The 20000-nt window shown below is 37.2% G+C and overlaps 1 protein-coding gene across 2 annotated transcripts in view; it reads right to left on the minus strand.

Moving 5' to 3' along the window:
* LOC138045748 (CAP-Gly domain-containing linker protein 1-like) overlaps positions 1-20000 on the minus strand; it is a 310682-nt gene that overhangs the window by 243268 nt on the left and 47414 nt on the right. The window contains exons 4-6 of one of the 2 annotated variants that reach the window (XM_068892353.1): positions 18673-18729; positions 7401-7499; positions 7187-7228 (exon numbers count right to left, since the gene is read on the minus strand). In XM_068892353.1, the coding sequence (XP_068748454.1) occupies positions 7187-7228; positions 7401-7499; positions 18673-18729 (198 nt within the window). The remainder of the gene's footprint in view (positions 1-7186; positions 7229-7400; positions 7500-18672; positions 18730-20000) is intronic. The other variant, XM_068892354.1, reaches the window with a different exon arrangement.

Below are 20000 nucleotides of genomic sequence, written 5' to 3' on the forward strand. Positions count from 1 at the left end.
CTTCCTCTTCTTCTTCTTCTTCTGCTTCTGCTTCTGCTTCTGCTTCTGCTTCTGCTTCTGCTTCTTCTTCTTCTTCTTCTTCTGCTTCTGCTTCTTCTGCTTCTTCTTCTTCTTCTTCTGCTGTTTCTTCTTCTTCTCCTTCTGCTTCTTTTTCTTCTTATTGTTATCGTTATCATTATCGTTATCCTTATTGTTATTATTATTATTATTATTATTATTATTAGTAGTAGTAGTAGTAGTAGTATTATTATTAGTATTATTATTATATAAAAGAGGAGAAAGGGAAGGACTCTTCTCTAGTTTGGCACACACATTAGACATGAAGCTAGGGTCATCAGTCACCTCAAAGGAGAAGATTCCTTGTTTCCACACAACAAATTGACAACGTTTTAGCCCACTTACCAACATTTCAAGCTGAACTTAAAGTAGTACTTTGAAGCTGCTTTCAATGCAAAACCATGACCATTTGTGTTGCCACAAACCGATCTCTGTTTTTCCAGTAACACATATATTCTACAGCAGTGTTTGGACAACCTTTAGAACACTAGCATTTCAGAATATTATTGCTCCAAGGAATGGCTTTGACTTCGTAATCAAAAAGCCCTTTGAGATCAAATCCAGTTTGTGGTGGGTATGGCTCACAACCTGCTTTCATGCATTGGGAGCACTGACTTTTCTGGCATTTTAGGGTTTCATTCTTTGTTTACAATTATGTAGCGATGTTTGTGCTTATGCTATTCTCTATTTTTGAATGCCTCATGAGACTTTGTTTGCCCCCCAGATTTTGCATAAAGTATTGTTTTCAAATGCTCTTGGGGACATTACATATTCCCAAGAGCATTTGAAAACAATAATTTATGCAAAATTTGGGGCGGCAAACAAAGCGTATTATGGGACAAGATGTTCAAAACCTGACTCGCCCCCGTAAATCCTGTCGAAGACGGAAGTAAGAGTGTAAAACTACAGCATCCCACATCAAATGCTAATCATCGAAGTGACTTGTGTCTTTCTTGCATCATTTCCATGTCCAACGCAAAAATAAACTAACATTTCATATCTGCTCGCCACATGTATGTGTTATTATGTCTGATCTTCTCAAATGTTCGAACTTTCGAGGTTTGTTTACATGAAAAGTCACGTGACACTACACTTGAAAGCCAGCACTCCGAAGGTCAAATGAGCATGTCTGTTGCTCTTTTTTCTTGAATTAATATTATCATCATCATCATCTTTAGAAAGAATTATCCTACTCAACATGATAAAAATTATGTGGTATCTTTATGAACTTTAGAAAGACCTTTGACACAGTGGACTATACATGTACATGTAATATATTGTTACACAAGTTGCACCAGCATGATATTTGAGGGTTAATAATAATATTGTTTTTCCGTCATATTTGTCAGGCAGAACACAATCAATACGAATTGGTCCTACTGTCTCGAGTAAGGAAAGAGTAGTGTGTGTTGTCCCTCAAGGTTCTATAATTGGTCCACTTCTTTTTTTTAATCTACAGTGTATGTTTAACATACACTGTAGATTTAAAAAAAGAAGTGGACCAATTATTATAGCTTAATGGTATGCATCATTCCTCCAAATTACAAAAGTTAGTGTCTCTGCTGAAGAGACAAACTTATAGCGAAGATATCACTGACGTCACTTGTTGTCATTAATGTGCCACCAAGAGCCTCATTGGCTGTTGAAACAAAGGGTCTTTTGTTCCTGTGGTTGGCACATTTGAATAGCAAAAATAATGTTTGTGAACGGATATCATCCCTATTACACTGTATGTGCAGATAAACATTTTGCCAAGATACCTGTGTAGGGCTAAAAATCGTGGGTGCGGCTTATATACGTGACAAATTTCTACTTGCTAAAGAAACTGTGGTGTTGCCTCAGTGGGAGAGTGAAACAGGAAAATTTGGTTTTACCAAACATGTTGATCAAGGTTGAATTACAAGTGTGAACGAGGCAAACATTTATTTAGTGAAACAAAGAAATGAATCAATAATCATGACATCCCCCCTTTTCTGGTGTTATTTTATTTTATTTTTTTTTTAATGTATACACCAACAATGAAATAGGAACAAACTACGCTAATAATGTTTAATGTCCTTGTTTTTCCTGGTTTGTAATTAACATGCAATTCGTATTTTTCAAGGCTCAACATCATTCGTTTTAAACGTGGAGCTGTGGTGATTAGCAGTTTGTTGAACAAATACTCAAGCGGCTTGTGATCAGTTTCAACTGTCATTGGTTTCCCATAAATAAATTGGTGATATACTTGGTACCCAAAATGGATTGCCAGAAGTTCCTTTTCAATCTGCTCATAGTTCCTTTCCGATGTACTGAGGGTTTTTGATGCATATGATATGGGTTGTCCCTCTGGTAAGAGACACGCACCAAGTCCATAAGACGATGAATCTACTGAAATGGTAACCGGTTTAGTCACATCATAATACTTGAGTACTTTATCCAAGACCAAGCTTTCCTTCATTTGATCAAATGCAGTATCATGCAAGTCCGTCCAGTGCCATTCAATTTCTTTCTTTAACAGTTCTCGCAATGGTTGAGTTTTTTTGGGTCAAGTTGGGAACTAATTTGCCGAGATAATTTACCATTCCCATGAAGCGTAAAAGATCTTTTTTATCCTTTGGAGTTCCATGTCTTTAATTGCTTAGATTTTTGAAGGGCAGGTTTCAATCCATCTTTACCAATAATGTCCCATATATGTAACTTCACTCGTATGTTTCCTTGATTTTTCTGCATTTAATTTAAGGTTAGTATCCTTGGCTCTTTGTAATACTTGTGGCAAGCGTCGGTTGTGTTCGGCTTCGTCATTTCCCCATATTAAAATGTCTTCAACAATTGATTCTGCTCCTTCTATATCCTCGAACGATTGTGTCATTTTCCACTGAAATACGTCACTACTCAAGTTGATCCCAAACGGCACACCTGAACCTGTAGCGTCCATATGGTGTTGAATGTAGTTAGTTTGGAGCTCGGATCATCTAGTTTCACATGCCAAAATCCTGACGAGGCATCTAAGGAACTGAAAACTGTTGCTCCACTTAATTGAGTTGTGACCTCTTCCACCGTCTTCATGGGGTAATGTTCTCCAAGCACAACTTTATTCAAGTCTCTCGGGTCGAAACATACGTGAACTTTGAGTCAGTCTTTCAAAGCAAAGGGCACTTTGCGGGGTGGATGTATGACAGGCGTGACAGACTCATCAATTTTGATATGATAATGCCAATCAAAACACCCAAGGCCCTAAAACACATCATCATCAAATTCTTGCACGATTTTGTCTGCTTGTGCTGCTTGTGTGCAGTTCTTTCCTTTACTCTCATCATAGTCGTTTTGCTCTGTGTTTATTGTACATGTATAAACCCGTTTGATCAACTCCATTTCTAGACAAGTGTTCAGTCCTAGTACAGACACAGCTCCATTGTGTTCAATGATCTGAAATTCAACAGCGTGAAACTTCTCTTTAAACAAGACTTCCACTGTGTTCTTTCCAAGGGTTTTCATTTTATGATCCGAATAGGATAATAACTTTGTGGTTCACTTAATGGGTTTTCTGTACTCAACTGATTGTACAGTTTGGAGGATATTACGTTGCATTGTGCTGCTGTGTCCAACTTGAAAGTCAATTTCTTATCATTTATTTCCGTTTCGACATTCCATCTGTTTTTGTGTTTGTTGTATGTTGTCGACCGCACCCACAAAGAATCCTTGATTGTCTGACTCTTCTGATTCTTATGCAATGGCATTTATTCCACCATCCAAGCGTATGTTCTGCCTACACATTTTAGCAAAATGATTGAGCTTATTGCAATTGTGGCATGTCTTGCCAAAGGCAAAGCGTTTTCGTAGCACGTGCCTAAATCCACACTTTGAACAGTACCTCTTTTCCTTTGTCCTGCTTTTGTTTTCTGTCGGTATTGGTGGGTTTCTTGTAAACTGCACAGCTACATGCTCTTGTCCTCCCACGACGATGTTTTTCATTCGTGTCTGACACATGCTCACGCTTTGTCAAGTGCTACCGGTAAGTCCTCCTCTCTCAGTAATCTTGCTTTCACCTCTGCATTTTGGATTCCACAAATTATAAGGTCTTCAATGAGTGAATCGTGTAACTTGCCGAACTCGCACGACCTTGCTAACTTTTTTAATTCTGTTACATAAATATTGATACTTTCTTCTGGACCCTGATTCCTGGTGTTAACCCTTTAACTCCCAAGAGTGCCACTTACAGATTTTACTCTGTCTAACGCCATACGATTTTACTCGTCAATGGGGAACCCCTTGGGAGTGAAAGGGTTAAACACGTGTCTTTCAAACGTTACATTCTTCTTTGGTGTGTGTGGGCTTCTTCACCGGCTACAGTCAGCAAGGTCGAACGTTGAATTTCTTCCGATTTCTTGTCTCGTCTGGTAGCATTTAGATATAGTCGAAATTGCTGTACCCACCATCTCCAGTTCGGATATATTTCCGTCAAGGGATAGGGGTTTTGGAGGTTTTAGGCCGTCCATTTAGACTTCTGACACCATGCTATGTTTAACTCTCAACTCATGTCTAGATTCAACTGTCTTTATTTGACAAATCATTAGACTATTAACATGTACACAATTACAGTGGTTGCATTACCGAGTCACGCAATGAATCAATAATCATGACAAAGGACACACTGTATTGGTGTATTGGTCAGGACTTTATATCTTTTGATGGCTCCTAAAGGATCCGTTTGTTGTTAAACTATGTACATGTAATAATACTAGCCAATACCTTCTGAAGTGGTTGCCTCGGTAAACCTTCCGCCAGTTAAACTTATCCTCTTCACCTGACTCCAGAGTCCCTCTATGGTGTTTGTGTGAAGGCACGTGTATGGATCTACAAAGTTCTCTGAATGATTTACCATCATGTGGGTGTAACCAAGGTGGTTCAGGCTGAAGTCTGGTGAAAACTAGTCTGAGATTATTGTGGTTCCAGGTTCTACAAACTGCTGTATCAGTCCTGTTACTAGGGTTTCTCTTGTTCTGTTCCGTACTCGAAAGGGGAGAGCCCCGCCACTGCCTCTCTCAAAGACCCACATGCTCCAGTTGTCCGTTGACAATAATATTTAGTTGCGTTTGTGGCCAAACATTGATTCGTCAATCTCTACAGTCTTTCTTCTCCCACCTAACTTGATGTTGCCATGCAGGATTTCAGAGACCATATGTCTCTGCTTATGTCTCTGCATTAAAGCTTGCAATTATTTTTATCCATCTCTGGCAGACAAGGCCAGTACCTTACGTGCTCTGATTTTCGGCTTGCTTGCATTTTACCTCTTTACAGCCGCCAACACAATACCCTTTGAAAATGCTTTGAGCACCTTTAGATGAAATTTTACGACGATGTTATATTTTCGGTTTACAATAGCCTTTCTTTTGTTGAAATGTATAAGTCCTGAACGGCCAAAATTTTTTGGCAACTAAAAATATAATACTTGCGCTGGCGACCAAATCTCAAAACTAAGGGGGCAGCTGGCCCCTAGGTTTTTACCTGGAAGTCGAGCACTGTGGAAACGCGAAATAAAGTAAATTAAGAAATAAACAGTACATGAAACAAAACTGCTCATTTGGAAGTCTGTAGAAAGGCTGTTCCTTTCAATTGATAACAAACTGTGCTATTTGCGATTGAAATTTCAATGTAAAAGCACCATTCTATAAATGAAACACAAAAGCAGAAGAATGCAGGAAAATACCATAAATTAGATAAAGGATAAAGAAAATTGGAAAGGACAACATTGGCTTATATAAGATTCTTTAATAGTCTCCACAGCAATCCGTACATTTTAAGCTTGAATGGTTTTCGGAGTCAATTAATATTTGGCATCCACGGTGCTCGCAAATAGGCTTTCTCCCTTTTAATGTGAGATTCACCATTCCTAGTGAACGGCAAAATTTACTTGATATTATCTCTCCTTTTTTTAAATTTGAAATAAATAATATTTGGATTCAACGTCTAAACAAGTACATCACCTCTTTCCATATACACATGTACACAAAATAACATTATAAACAGTCGCAAATAGTTTGTGATGGCTTCAGTGCAACACTTTTTGCAACTGTGTTTGCGATTCTTTTTTCCATAGGCATGATTGCTTTACCCAACTTAAGATTGTGACATCGTAAAAAAAGGCAGCGAAAAGAAAAGGAGAACCAGGTTTTTGCGTAGTGTCCAACTTCTTCTTCTGTTGGAGTTGTTGCAAAGAAGAAGGCAGAGAGGAATTGTGAAGAGACATCACTGAGTCTGGGTCCGATACATTTTCGAGCAGCAGAAACAGGTGCAGCACAGCTAGTATCAAATTCTAGAGCAGGAACTCGCTCTTGATGAACGAGAATTTTACTACAGGTATATTTGGCAGGATATTCCCTTATGATATTCATTCAGCTCACACTGTTTTGAGGGGTATCCTCATTGCCGCAATCGCACTGGGACACCATTTTCATTATTTCGACTTGCTTCTAATTTGTCAAAACGTATCACATGAACAAAAATTATCATCGATTGATTACAAACAATGAGAAACAGTTTACAACTTTGTTTCTACACCGTTGTTCCCTCCCTTTTGCATTGCTACTCATCACAAACAACACAAATTTTCTCTCTTGCATCTTGTTTGAGATCACAAGCAATAGGTTGGGAATAAATGCAAATGGTATTTCCATTTACACAAATTGTTTGCAATCAAGCCATCGGAAGGTGTTTGTGATTGTGATGTGCATATGGAAACTAGGCTTTAACAGCAACCAAGAAGTTCTGCAGGACTTCACACGCGATTAATCATTCGTAACGAGGCACAGGCAAACTGTAATCCACATTGGTTTCTTTTTCAGTTTTTGTTTTTCAACCTATCATTTTCTAAGGCCGTTAATTCCATGCTCACACTTCCTGTTTTTGTTAAATCCATTATCTCTTTAAATTTGCCTTATTCATACAAAATTATTTTTATTTTTGTTTTCGTCCAGAACTCCACTTCTTTACAATATTTACTAGCCCCAATGGCTAGTTGGCTACCATTAGTCTCGAGCCCTGACAACAGATTTGCATTGTGTGTCGAAACACCTCGCATTTATGAAAGAATTAGCTTCCAAGATTTTGATTCAAGCACAGAGATAGAGCAGAGTAATTTCATGCTTACCTGGCTATGGTTCGCCCTCAATTGAGCTAGTTCTTCTTCTGCCTGCATCAAAAGAAAACTTGGTTGACAAAATGAAGTAAAAATCTTGATTATAATCATAACTGTCAATAATTATTACTACTGATGACGATACACGTAGCATTCCTTGTTAATTTCATTGATTTACTGGGTAGCGGTATTTTCATCACATCGCAAAAAAAACGTTTTGGCCAACCTTTGCAACTTGACTTGTAGCACTTGCAACTTCTGCTTGTTCAAACTCTCTCTCAGCCAGCAGAGACTGTATTTGTTTTTCTCTTTCCTCCAATGCTTCCTATACAGGCAAGAGGGTTACTGTCAGAAAATTCATTTAACAGGAGTTTTCTTTTTAAAAAATCAAAACTCCAGGCAATTTGGACACAAAATAATTAAACACATACCTCCTAAAAACAACAAAAAAACAAACAACACAAAGATGCAAGCAAGATAACAGATATTGGCCCTTGTGCCAACCTACATGTACGTATAAAATATTAAGAAGCTGTTATTATTTGTTTTAAATAATACTCATTTGCCCACTCAGATACAACCAGTCACGCCAGTCATAACCAGTCCTAACCTGAACAAAAACTTATGGATCTCACCTCATTTGATATTTTTGGTATAAAGTTGAAAATTGATACCAGTATATATGTAATTGACCCTCGTGGTCAGAAGATTTTTGCTGGAAATTAACTTGTTCTGGTCTTAGACAGTCCTTGAACATTGTAAAGCCATGTTAAAGTAATATGTTCTATTTGCCCTGTGTGTTATCCCTGTGTTCTGGGATCTGTCAGCTCCTTTTGACATATTATTTAAAATCATTCTCCTCTTTTCAATACAAAATTAAAAAAATTCCCAGTTCATGGCTGCAGAAGGGTGCATTTATGTCTAAATAGGAGAGTTTAGACACATGTTTAGATTCTCTTTGGGCATAAGATTCTTCCTATTATTATTCTACGATAGTTCTGAATATAAGATACTCTGGCAACTTCTCTGTTTGTTCTGATTATACAATTCTCCCGATTCTCCTACTGCTATGATTATTGTACCGATTACAACCATTGTTATTCTCCAATTCTTCTGATTGTACAATATTATTGCACCTGAGCAAACACAGCCCATAATAATGGACACAATGCAAAAGACCACAGTACATATATAACTAGATGCTCTATGAGCGTACACTGGATTGCCTGTGGTACGTGTTACTCAAAAACAGAAGGAACTGAGTTAGACTGATTTAGTACTAAACCCAGAAAGGTTGAAGGAAATAAAAGGGAATCGAAAAACATTGGTTTCTAGGCTGACATGCTGATCATTTTCAAGTTCCCTCACAACTTCTTTACACCACAAGTTTAAGCATGCACTCCGAGTGTCCGACAGCTTTGCAATATGAAAGTTCACTGAAGTTAATCCCTGTCCGGTGGCGTTAGTATCTGGATGGGTGACCTAAAAAAATATACCACTTTGTAACAGATGGATAGGACCCAAAATTCTATTTTAATGCTTACAAATGCAAACTAATTAACCCATTGGCATCCAAACCAACTGTAACGGGTCGCGTGCAACAACCCCTGAATTACCCAAACCGGCCGTAACCGGCCATAAACATGGCGGCTTGATCTAAGGCCTCTACCCACTCCCCCTTACAAAAACTATATGTTTTGTTGTTATGGAGATTTAGTAGGATAATTGACAAATCATTTGTCCTCTTGTGAGCATATTTTGACGGCTTATAAGAGACTCAACAAGGTTTGGCTTTTTGTCCTTCAATTGCGCGATCAGATTACGCGACAACAATGGCTGATGCGTTAGGTAACACATCGAATGATGGGGATATCGCTACTCTTTTTAAGGATTCGGAGGATAAAGGAAGCTTTTATGGTTTTCCTGTAAGAAGAGGGGATACTACTGATAACAATTTTGATTCAGATGGCTTTAAAAGTGGCGAAGAAGACGGTGGCAACCGAGGCGCAAACGATGACACCGATGCTGAAGAAGCTCGCTGAAAATGACCAGCTCAATAATATTCAAGTTCCAAATTTCATGACAGCTACCGGCATTGATTTTGTTTTAGATAACTGTAACAAATTAGATAGTTTTCTTAGTTTTCATAGGAGATGATCTAGACGTTGGTATGCCCGTCAAAAGCTCTTGAATACCCGCGAGCGCATTGTCCGTTTTCATGAAGTAAGCCGCGCAAAAAGGCCTTCACAGGTATTAACATAATCACGGGCATTGATAAGCTCCAGAATTAAGCTTTACATTGGTCAACCGATGAATTTTTTAGTGTTTAATTTAAAGCAATTCTCGCCTTCAACATACCTTGGAAGATCAGTATCTTCAACAAATTATGTCAAATCGATCGTGCCTTTATATCCTGCAAATATGTGAATACCTCAAGCAATTTTCGCTGTTGTTTTTCTTGTGATGTTGTAACTTATCATCAGTGAGAGTCTTGGAAGTGCTCAGAGCACTTTTCTAAACAATGCGACCTTGTTTGTTCTCTCACGAAACATGGTAGTTATCGATTAACTTAATTAATTTTGCGGTTTTGTGTATTGCAAAAAGCAGAAAACTCGTAGTGAAATCTGTTTCAGCTGCACATTTGGTGTATGATTTTTGCGCTTATACCTGCAAGAAAACAAGGTGATTGGCATAAACTTAAAACAATTTTTATCCATTGAGTGATTGGACTCAACTGTAAACTGCACATGGCATATTTTGAGTTGTAATAATTATATATTTTTTCAAGCGCTTTGTTAGTTAAGGATAAACAACTTTCTTGACAGCTTAACGCGCGCTGCTTCAAAAAGTCTCCCTCTACATTTTCATTTGATCCTCAGGACGTATTTTCAATCACTTTTTTGAACTATTTTTACATCATGTGGAAGTTCACAGTTTCTTCTTCCATTGAACTTAATTCTAAAACTCAATCTCTTGTGTACATTTACTGTGCATAAATTATGGTTTTACGTCACGCCAGATAATCACATAACCGTCACAAGCGGCAACCCCAGATGTCAATGGGTGAAGGTACAGATTTTGTTAGCTTGCTTTATGCAAAACTAATATTGATGCAAAAGTAAATAAATATTGATACACAGTTTTTAGAAAGAGCAGAAGGAAGAATTCAGGACGGTCGATAAATAATAAAATATTTTGCCATCAGCAACAAAATTTACAACATGTAAACAACATTTATTTTGAACCACGAATAAAAAAAGTTACATCAGCAAAAAACACTTTGGGAGATTTTTGCTAAGTTTAATTTTGTTATGGTACTTTTGGTTGCACAAGTAAATCGCAAAATTGGTGTGTTTACTCACGAAACAGTGAAGCATCTGTGTGAAATGATGGCAAGATACCAGGTTTTTGTTTTTGTTAGTTTTCTCTTTCTTTCAAGTGTTATAAAGTTTGACAAGAAATGTGTGAATTCAACACAAAGATCACAATCGCCCAACTCTTGAGGTTGACCAGTGTTTCTGCAAAGTCAACACTTTACTCTCCAAGACGAGGTTATTTATCAACAAGTAATTCCATCGTTTTGGAAATGGCAGCTACTTTATTATTCATCAGCATCACAATTTTTTGCTGATTGTGGGGCTCATTTTGTTGAAACTCAAGCATGCTTCCAACAGACCTGTTTACTTTTGTGAACCCTTCCTATTTCAATTGCGTGCGTGCAAACAAAACACACAATCCATGTCACACAGCATATGCAATTAAATAAATTTCTGATAGTTCACATCAAACCCTATTCGAAAGAACCTTGACCGTAAATAATAAAACACAAAAGAGACAACAAGCTTTCATTCAAATAATTCGTTACTGTCACATTTCCAATCTTTTTTACCTTGGCAGAGTCATAGTTAATGCATGGAGATGGTTATGAAACTGGACACGTTCCTTTGTTTCATGTTTTTGTTCGTATTTTTGGCCTTGACCCTGCACAAAACACACCTTTCTTCGAGAAGATAACCAATCAAATCCTTCAATTAAATTATATGCAACTAATTTTTGAACCCGTGTGAAGCGAAAACAAAAGGTTGTGCAGGGTCACAGTCAATTCAACATCGATTGCAACAACATTGTTCTCGCTTTTGAAAGTCCCAAGGTTGCATAACCAGTCCCTCGATTAACTATGGCAGAGTTGAGTACAAAATAGATGTAAATTTCCAGACAACTTAGATGCGACGTCAGTAAACACTGTGATGCATATTCAAGGCGTTCGATTCCTTCAATGTTTGTTAAATCCATAAAAAATTGCCATTTGATTTTGGTGTTGTATATAATACCAAGTTCATAAAATATTAGAAACAAAGCTCACTTGATATCCAATGGCGAAAAATGAAATTGTTGTGGAAGACCATGACTTGTCGCTTTAAAGATTCCAGATATTTATTTTTTGCCAGCTGTCTTGTTCATCCAATTGACATTACATTCATGAGCTCCATGAGGGTATATTTGTTTAAAGATCTACTAAAACACCATTGAAATTAATTAAATGTTCTCCTGTGTGCCCCAGAGAAATCGGTAAAAGTAAAGAATCCGATCCCACCAACGCTTCGGGCAACACAAAGGCCGACGCATCGCCCGAGACTTTATCTTTATCAGCTATTTATATATATTATTACAGGGCTTCTGATAGGGTGCGAAAAAAATTGGACAGGCGGGACTTTCAAGTCTCATTATGCGGCAAGAAAGGTTTATTATGCAGCAATCAATCAAGAACATATTTGAGCACAAGGGAACCACACACTGAGCTGGACATAGACTTTTCAAAACTTGGTGGCTCCTAAACGAGCCGTTTTTTTTTTTTTGAGTTGACAAAGCCCTCTAGGAATAGAAGACATCTTCCAACACCATCAGCAACAGCCTCTTCACGATGTGAAGTCGTTTCACAAACGGCAACAGATCGCCCAGCTGCCTTCGGCACTCCTGCTCGATCCTTTCCACTGAAAGTTTCGGGTCTCCCAGCCTCTCCAGGGTGCTTTGGTACGACACTTCGTTGACAATTCGCAGCTCTACTATGCTGAGGAAGTCTCTAACTGTCATCTACTCAGATCAATTCACTCCGTACATAACACTCAACCAGCTAGGATATATCCATGTATCAGTAAATCATTCCAAGAACTTTGTTGACCCCAACAGTGGTGCACACACCATTACCATCAAAGGCGTTTGGGCTTTGGTCAAGAAGAAGTTGAAGTGGATGTGTTGTACCCTGTATGAATACATACCCAACTACTTGGATGAGGTCACCTGGTTTCCGAACTTCAGAAAAGACCGAGCATTCGAGCTGAAAGACATTGCTGAAAAGTTTCCACTGTAGCAAAATTGCAATTACAAACCACACATTAAAAAGTCAATGATCAATAAAGAGTTTAAACTTCCCAATCTTTTTTAATGAACGAAAAATAAACATGTCGGTCGACTTGCAAATTAACTCCCCGCTTTGGTATCCGACCCTTGCCAAAACATTGAGAAGACCTAGGTACTAGGGTTTCATTTTAAAAATGGCGGCTATTTGCCTATCACGTTTTCGTTGTTCCTTATGAAGTTCTTCTTGCTTCCAACTGAAAGAAATAACAAAATTCTAAAGAGTAAGTATTTCGACCAACGTGTCTGTAGTGTGTCGACCCCCGTGTCGATAGTGTGTCGACCAAGCGTCGGTAGTGTGTCGGCCAATGCATCAGTAGTGTGTTGGTGGTGTGTTGGCTGACACGTTGGCCAATGCGTTGGTGGGTTCAGATTCTTTACTTTTATCTGTTTTACCAAGAAATCTACACATTACCCCAGCCCCCTCAAACCTAACAAAATACGCACAGAAGACTCTCTGCACAAAGACACCACTAAGCAAGGGAGTGACAAGCAAGACTTTTCATGACACGAAAAAAAATAATAAAATGGAGAAATGAAACGCGGATTCCAACTGGGTTTGGTAACCCAGTAATAAATAGTCTGCAAAAAACTACCGGTGACTGCAAATTGCTCTGACGAACGATTTCCAGCATGTCATGCATGTCTTGCAGTTGCACTAAGCAAATGTTTATTGAACACACTAAGAAAGGACTGAAGATGTTGTTTGCGCTTCATAATAATAATTATTATTCCTCTTCTTGTTAGTCTAATCTGATGCCAGGTCAAACCATTGTTTCGCTTTACGTTTGCACCACAAAGTTCCGTAAAAGCCAGGAGTTAACAGAAAAAGACAAAAAAAACGATACTTTTTATATATAACTCCGAATCAAATTCTCATCGAAAGATTAATGACAATTGATCGTAAAAACACGAACATTTCTGCATCCTCTGACTTTTATGAACGAATGGAAAGGTCATGTTTTGCCAAAAGGAAGAAATTGATCACATGCCAGGCAACCATAAAGGTGCATGTGATCACCTTGTGTCAACTGAATAAACTACGGGAAAGAATGTTAATCGTTCGTCGTTTTCAGAGTAAAACAACATACTTTTTAGCCAAGAAACTTCCATCTTTTGTTTTTTACAGTAATTTTGTTGTAATGTTAACCTGAATATTTACATTTCATCTGTCGGTCAGGACGCCTTCTTTGTCGGGTTCCTGAGAAACTTATCTATTTTGACTTCAGGGTGAACTATTTACACAATCGCGATGTTGAGCGGCCATGTAATTGAAAATCTGAACATCGAATTATCGCAAATCACAATGCTGACAAGCACAAAAGCAGAAAAAATGTTTAATAAATATGAAGTTTGTTACTATCTGAATGTTTTTGTGTTAGAGTAAAGGGATATATTGCAAATGATGTAATTTCATGACACTCAAAATTTGCAAAAAGCGTGAGTTTCATGTATAAAATCTTCACACTAGTAAGTCGTAGCAATAAATTGGATTAACCAGGAAGAAATATTGTTGCCTTCCCAAATAAACTTCATTTCAGACTACAGTGACAAAATTATTTGTCAGAGAAATAAAATTCCGGTCTCCTTGTGTATCACATTTCAACGCAGGTATGCAAATTTGTTAACTCATTTTCACCACGTCCTGATTCCTGCGAAATTTTTCTTCTTTCAAACATTAACAAAACTATTATTTCTCGTCAAGTGTTGCATCTTTTATGTTCAAATAACCCCTAAAAATAAAGATTTTTTAACGGTATATATTTTTTCAGGAATTTTTAGCCATTGTGAAAATCTTTCTATATTTGTTAGCAATTCATCCTTTTTTCAATGGTTTGTCAAAAGGCCAAGTGGATGTTGTGCATAATTGGGCAATTTTTCACAAAATGTTCCTGAATCGTCAAGTATCACCACAGGAGACAAGAACATCATTCTAAAAGCTTATTCTATGAAAAAAGTAGGTTCTGGAGATAATTTTGAGAGTGGAAATCAAGTTCACGGCAGACGGGAAATACAAACTCACGACGCCATATGATATATTTAATTAAGTTAACACAACAGAAACACGCTAACCTCATTTTGACACGAAAATGCTTTACTATTGCCATGAAAACTATCCACTTGAGCTCGCATATTACACAACACGATGAATTCATAAAGGCCACCTTTTCCAGCGAAATATTTTTTTTTAACAAACAACATATTTGCTATTAGAGGCAAAAACCCCTTGCCATTTCATTACGTGCGTGAAGACAAGAAACTCCATCGTGTCAAATTACCATACGCAATTGCAACAAAATAAATTTCAGGATCAAACCCTTTCCATGAAGAACCTTTTCCTTGAATAATGAAGCACAAAATAGATGACAAGCTTTCTTTCAAATAATCTTGGCTGTCACATTTCCAATTAGTTTTTTACCTGAAGACTGTGCAGAGTTGAGTACAAAATAAATGCAAATTGACAGACCACAGAGATGCAACTTCAGTAAACAATGTGATGCATTCAAGGCGTTGACATTTCCTTTTAAACCCATACAGAATTGGCCATTTGGTTTCAGTCTTGTACAGTGACACTCAGAGATATGCGTATACTTACATGTATACGCACATACGCGAATCTTCACGCACGTCTGATTTTCCTATGTTATTCAGTACCATAAATTTCCTTTGTGTTGCATTGTTGAGTAAAACAAACAACTTTTGGATCTGAACAAAGCCACGAGCTGATAACAGAAAATTTACATACTGCAAAAGCTATCATGTTTATCACCAATTTATTGGATAACAAGCAAACGTAATTCAATGTTTATGAATCAAAAGGGAAACAAAAATTTGTCTTAAGTTTGGCATTCAAATACGTGTATCGTTTGACCCTTCAAGCAAAAAGGGGCTTATGGATTTCATTGAAAATCGTGAATTTTTTTCAGTCCCGGTGCGTGAATTTCAATTTTCACGCCGTGAATACGCCATAATCACTCTACGATAAGAAACTTTCACTCTTGGCATGAAACTATTCATGCCGTGAATGATCGGTGAAAACTTTGATGGCGTGAAATTAAGGGTAAAAGTAATATTCACGGTGTGAAAAGATAAATCAACAATTCATTTCCATTTTACCTTTCCGTTGAATTAAAAACTTTTTATGAAGAGAAGCAACCAACTCATAAATGGGAAACAATTTCTTTCATATTGTATCATTTGATACTGCTGGTTTTAAACTGATAGCAAATTAAAGTAGAACAGAATGCCCAAACAACGATCTATCAAAATATGCATACGACTCAAATCAAGAGGAAGTCGTGACAGGTAATGCAACACCTTTCAAATAAGAGTAGAACTTCCGCCGTATTCAGCGAGGTAAACTTAAGCATTTTCCGAGAATTGCATGTTTATTGATGGTGTGACTTTGGATATTATTAATTTCTCTCTCTGAACCTGAACTGTATGTTTATCGATGAAATAAACATCCGTGCGTTGGTTCGTATTCCGAACGTGACAGCTGTTTGTGAAAGTGCGTCTTCATCATGTAGTTTGTAGTTGTGTACTATTTCAGTGCTGTCAAGCTACATGTATTCTTTATTATAACAATAAGCAAAACAGTAACTAAGCTAATGAGGCAGAGGCGTATATCAGTATATGCGAATATGCATATGGTTATGCCCACATACGCGTATAGATATACGCGTATTGTGCCCATATTTTGGTTAATGTATTTCTGAGTGGTTTGTTTGGCTAACACCACAGTTAGCCAAACAACATTAGAAACAAAGCTCATTTGATGATATCTGACAGTAAAAGATGCAATTGTTATCAAAGACCATAACTCGCCGGTTTGAAGATTCCAGATATTTATTTTTCACCGCATGTCTTGTTTATCCGATTGACTTTCCATTATTGAGCTCCATAAGGGTATATTTTGTTTAAAGATCCACTAAAATGCTATTCGCATTATAATAACTTTATTCTACTGTGACCACTGGATAAATTCTATGCATAAGTAAGTACCCCCTCAAATTTACCAAACATACATGTATGCACAGAATACTCTACACACCATGACACTACTTAGCAGGGGAGGGACAGGAAAGACTTTTCATGACACGGAAAAAAGTAATAAAAAAATGGAGAAATGAAATGCAGATTCCGAATGAGTTTGGCAACCCAGTAACAAAAACTACATTATTACTTGTTCTAAAAGAGTCGTACGCGAGGTTTAGCAGCTACCTTCACCACTCATGAACTAAATTATTGTCACTCCAGTGTACATTTCTGATTCATATTTTTTTACGATTTCAAAAGCATCTTGAGATAAAATCCTTCAATCGGAGGACACAGAGAATCTGAGAATGATTTCTAAAGTATCTTGACGTAAAATTGTAGAATTGGAAGAATTGCAGAATCGGGGGATAATTTCTAAAGCATCTCAAGGTACAATCGTATATTCAGAAGAATCAGACAATGATTTCAAAAGCATCTAAAGGATACTTTAATCGTAAAATAGGTCAACACCAATCAGATAATAGTACCCGAAATCGGTGTACACAATTCTACGATTTAGCAATAATTAAGGGCTGTGGCTTTAATCTGGATGAAGTTAGATCCTGTGGGTGAGTATGGAGCTGACGACAGTTGTAGGTGACTGACATTTACACATCTTAAGCAGAAGTCATGTTCACTGTCTAGTGAGAATGTATACTCAGTTGATCGTACAAAATAATATTATTGTTTGAGGCAAAGAACTCCTTTTGGCAGAAACCTGTCTTTACTGGTGGATGCAAGGCTCTCAATAGTCCACCCGCTAATGGCCAAAATTCTTCACTTTATGATAAAAGCATGAAATGTGGCCATATAATTAAATTTTAAGGATTTTAAATAACCAACTTGTTTTAACATTGGGCAATTCTTTCTCTCGCCTATATACAAGTATGCTCGCAATTTTTTTCTTTTCTTTTATTTTTTCGCTAGACACTGAGTTTATTTGTTAAACCAAAGTGCTTGGATTTCCTGAACTGAACTTAATTGAGTGGTTACCTTTTAATACATGTATCATCATGTTTGTTTATTATTAATTATAGATTAATGTTATCCACTTTTGCTTGAAAAGTTTTTATTAATTTGTATTTCCTGCGGTAGGTTTTTATTTTCAAGGGCAACAAATTAAAGAAAAGGAACTTTATTTCCGCGTCAAGTCATTCTAGCACTGGAGCACTAATTGGGCGCCTGGTATTTTTTACAGGCACAGGTCACTGGTCACTGGTCATCGTTTTACCAATACAGAATCTTAAACATGCATAAAGCCTAACCTTAGTTAATTAGGCCTAAACAAAAGTTTTTAGGCCTAAGGTTAGCTTTTATGAATGTTGTGGATACTTTCTGTATTGGTTAAACAATGACCTGTGACCTGTAAAAAATACCAGCCGCTAATCGGGGACACTGTAAACGGAAATTAACAATTAACTCAAATCAAGTGGATGTTGTTTTCTTTAAGGGGTTATGTCATGTCATTTTAGGGTGTTTAGGGGAAATCTGTAGTTCATCACGAGTAAAAAAAAGTCGAAAATAGTAATGTGGAATGCCTTTCCCAATAAAATTATTGCTGCATCACAAAAAGATGATTTGGAACAAAAGCAAACTTTATCCAGGAGATTGGCCAAAAACTACACTTTTTTCAAGATTACCCAAAATGTAATCCGTGTAAATCTTGTCCACTTGTACCGGTATTATACATGGTCCTCTTTCCTTTTGCTGTATTTCTTTTACGTTGTTCAGCTGATTTAAGTGGTTACTGCAGCGTTTCAATCTACTTTTTGGGCATCTTGGGTGTCATGAAACTATCTCATTTTGCATGACATGGTCCCTTTAATCATTTCTGTAACTACAGTGTGTTCACTCTTCTCAATTACATTTTCATTATCATCATTAGCCTGTTTTTCTTATCAAGTTAGCTCTCAGATGATATTATAGATTTTTTAAAATTCCTCAAACTAAGATATTTTAATTTAATTTAATTTAATTTAATTTAATTTAATTTAATTTTATTTTATTTTATTTTATCTTTTTTTATTTTATAACAGTTTTCTTACCTCTTTTTTCTTAATAATGTAACCTGAACCATCTTTTAAAATACATGTAGCTGATGCCTAAAATACAACAATTTGTTAGTGGTCGTTGATTCACTGTTTGAGCACTACATTCCACATGAAGTATGTGTCAAGTAATTTCAGTTTTTGAAACCCTTAACGTTCTGACATTCACTCTTAAAAAGTCTACAATTAAGTTGCAAGTGTGCAAAATTATTTTCCTTAATTGGCAAGATTTCAAGTAGGGTGTGCCCTTTTATACACCTCACTCTCTCCAGGATTCTACACTGTACGAGGGCCGTCAGGGCAGAACTTGCTTTGTGACGGCAGAAACAGTATTTAAGCCATATTCTTAGCTACAAGTTGCAAAAATAGTGGAGACACTTCACCTTCTTGGAGCGCTATTAATTTACCTGTTATCTCTAACACTGCAGCACCCCCTACCCCCCCCCCCCCCCCCTTATCAGTGTTGCTAGCAAGACAAAAAAATGTTGGAAACTTAAACAGTCAACATTGAAATGGGGAGAGGGGAGGGGAAGTGGGAAAGGTTTAAATTCTAGATACGACGCATACTGGAAGCTAGAAAAGCTGTTTTTTCATGAAAGTGTCTCAACAATTTTGCAACTTGTTGTCTGAGTTGGTTGTCACTGTATTGTCATACGGTCACTTTGTTTATTGGAACAAGAAGGCGTAGATCTTTTGTGTTTAATATGGTGTTCCCAAAAAAAATGGTTTTATTCTGTGATCTGCTGTGAATGGAAAATGGCCAGCAATAAACTGGATTTTGGCGGGGTTTCAGTATGACGTAATTTGAAGCCATTTCAGTGCTTTCTGTGAGTCAAGTCGAAAATACACATAATTTGGTTGATGAAAAGGTGTGATTTCCATCCTTTCGCTTTTTTCAGTACGCTAGGAATATCCTGGAACCGATTTATTTGCCTTAAACAAGTATATTTTGGTCGACACATGACATCTGTAGAACACGCGCAACATGAACGAAATTAGCTGTTGTTTACGTATGAGAAACAGACATTACCTCTCCTTTAACGGCGATCGCGTGCCATTTAAAGGGAACATCCACTTTCCGAAAAATCAATTCTCAGCAAACATTGTTATACAAAGATACATTTTCGCAGAGGTTAGAATGATTACAGCGACACTCTGATGCATATGATGCTTTACTAAGCCTACAGTACCTACATGCACCGGTAATCACTAAACCATCCAAAAAAGCAAAAAATTAACCTTACTCAACACTCATTTAGACAGAAGGATCTGGCATAACGACATGTCACTGTGTGACCTACATGTATTACAAGAATTCTATAGTC

The sequence above is a fragment of the Montipora capricornis genome, chromosome 4, assembly GCF_036669925.1.
Source record: "Montipora capricornis isolate CH-2021 chromosome 4, ASM3666992v2, whole genome shotgun sequence".
Taxonomy (NCBI): domain Eukaryota; kingdom Metazoa; phylum Cnidaria; class Anthozoa; order Scleractinia; family Acroporidae; genus Montipora; species Montipora capricornis.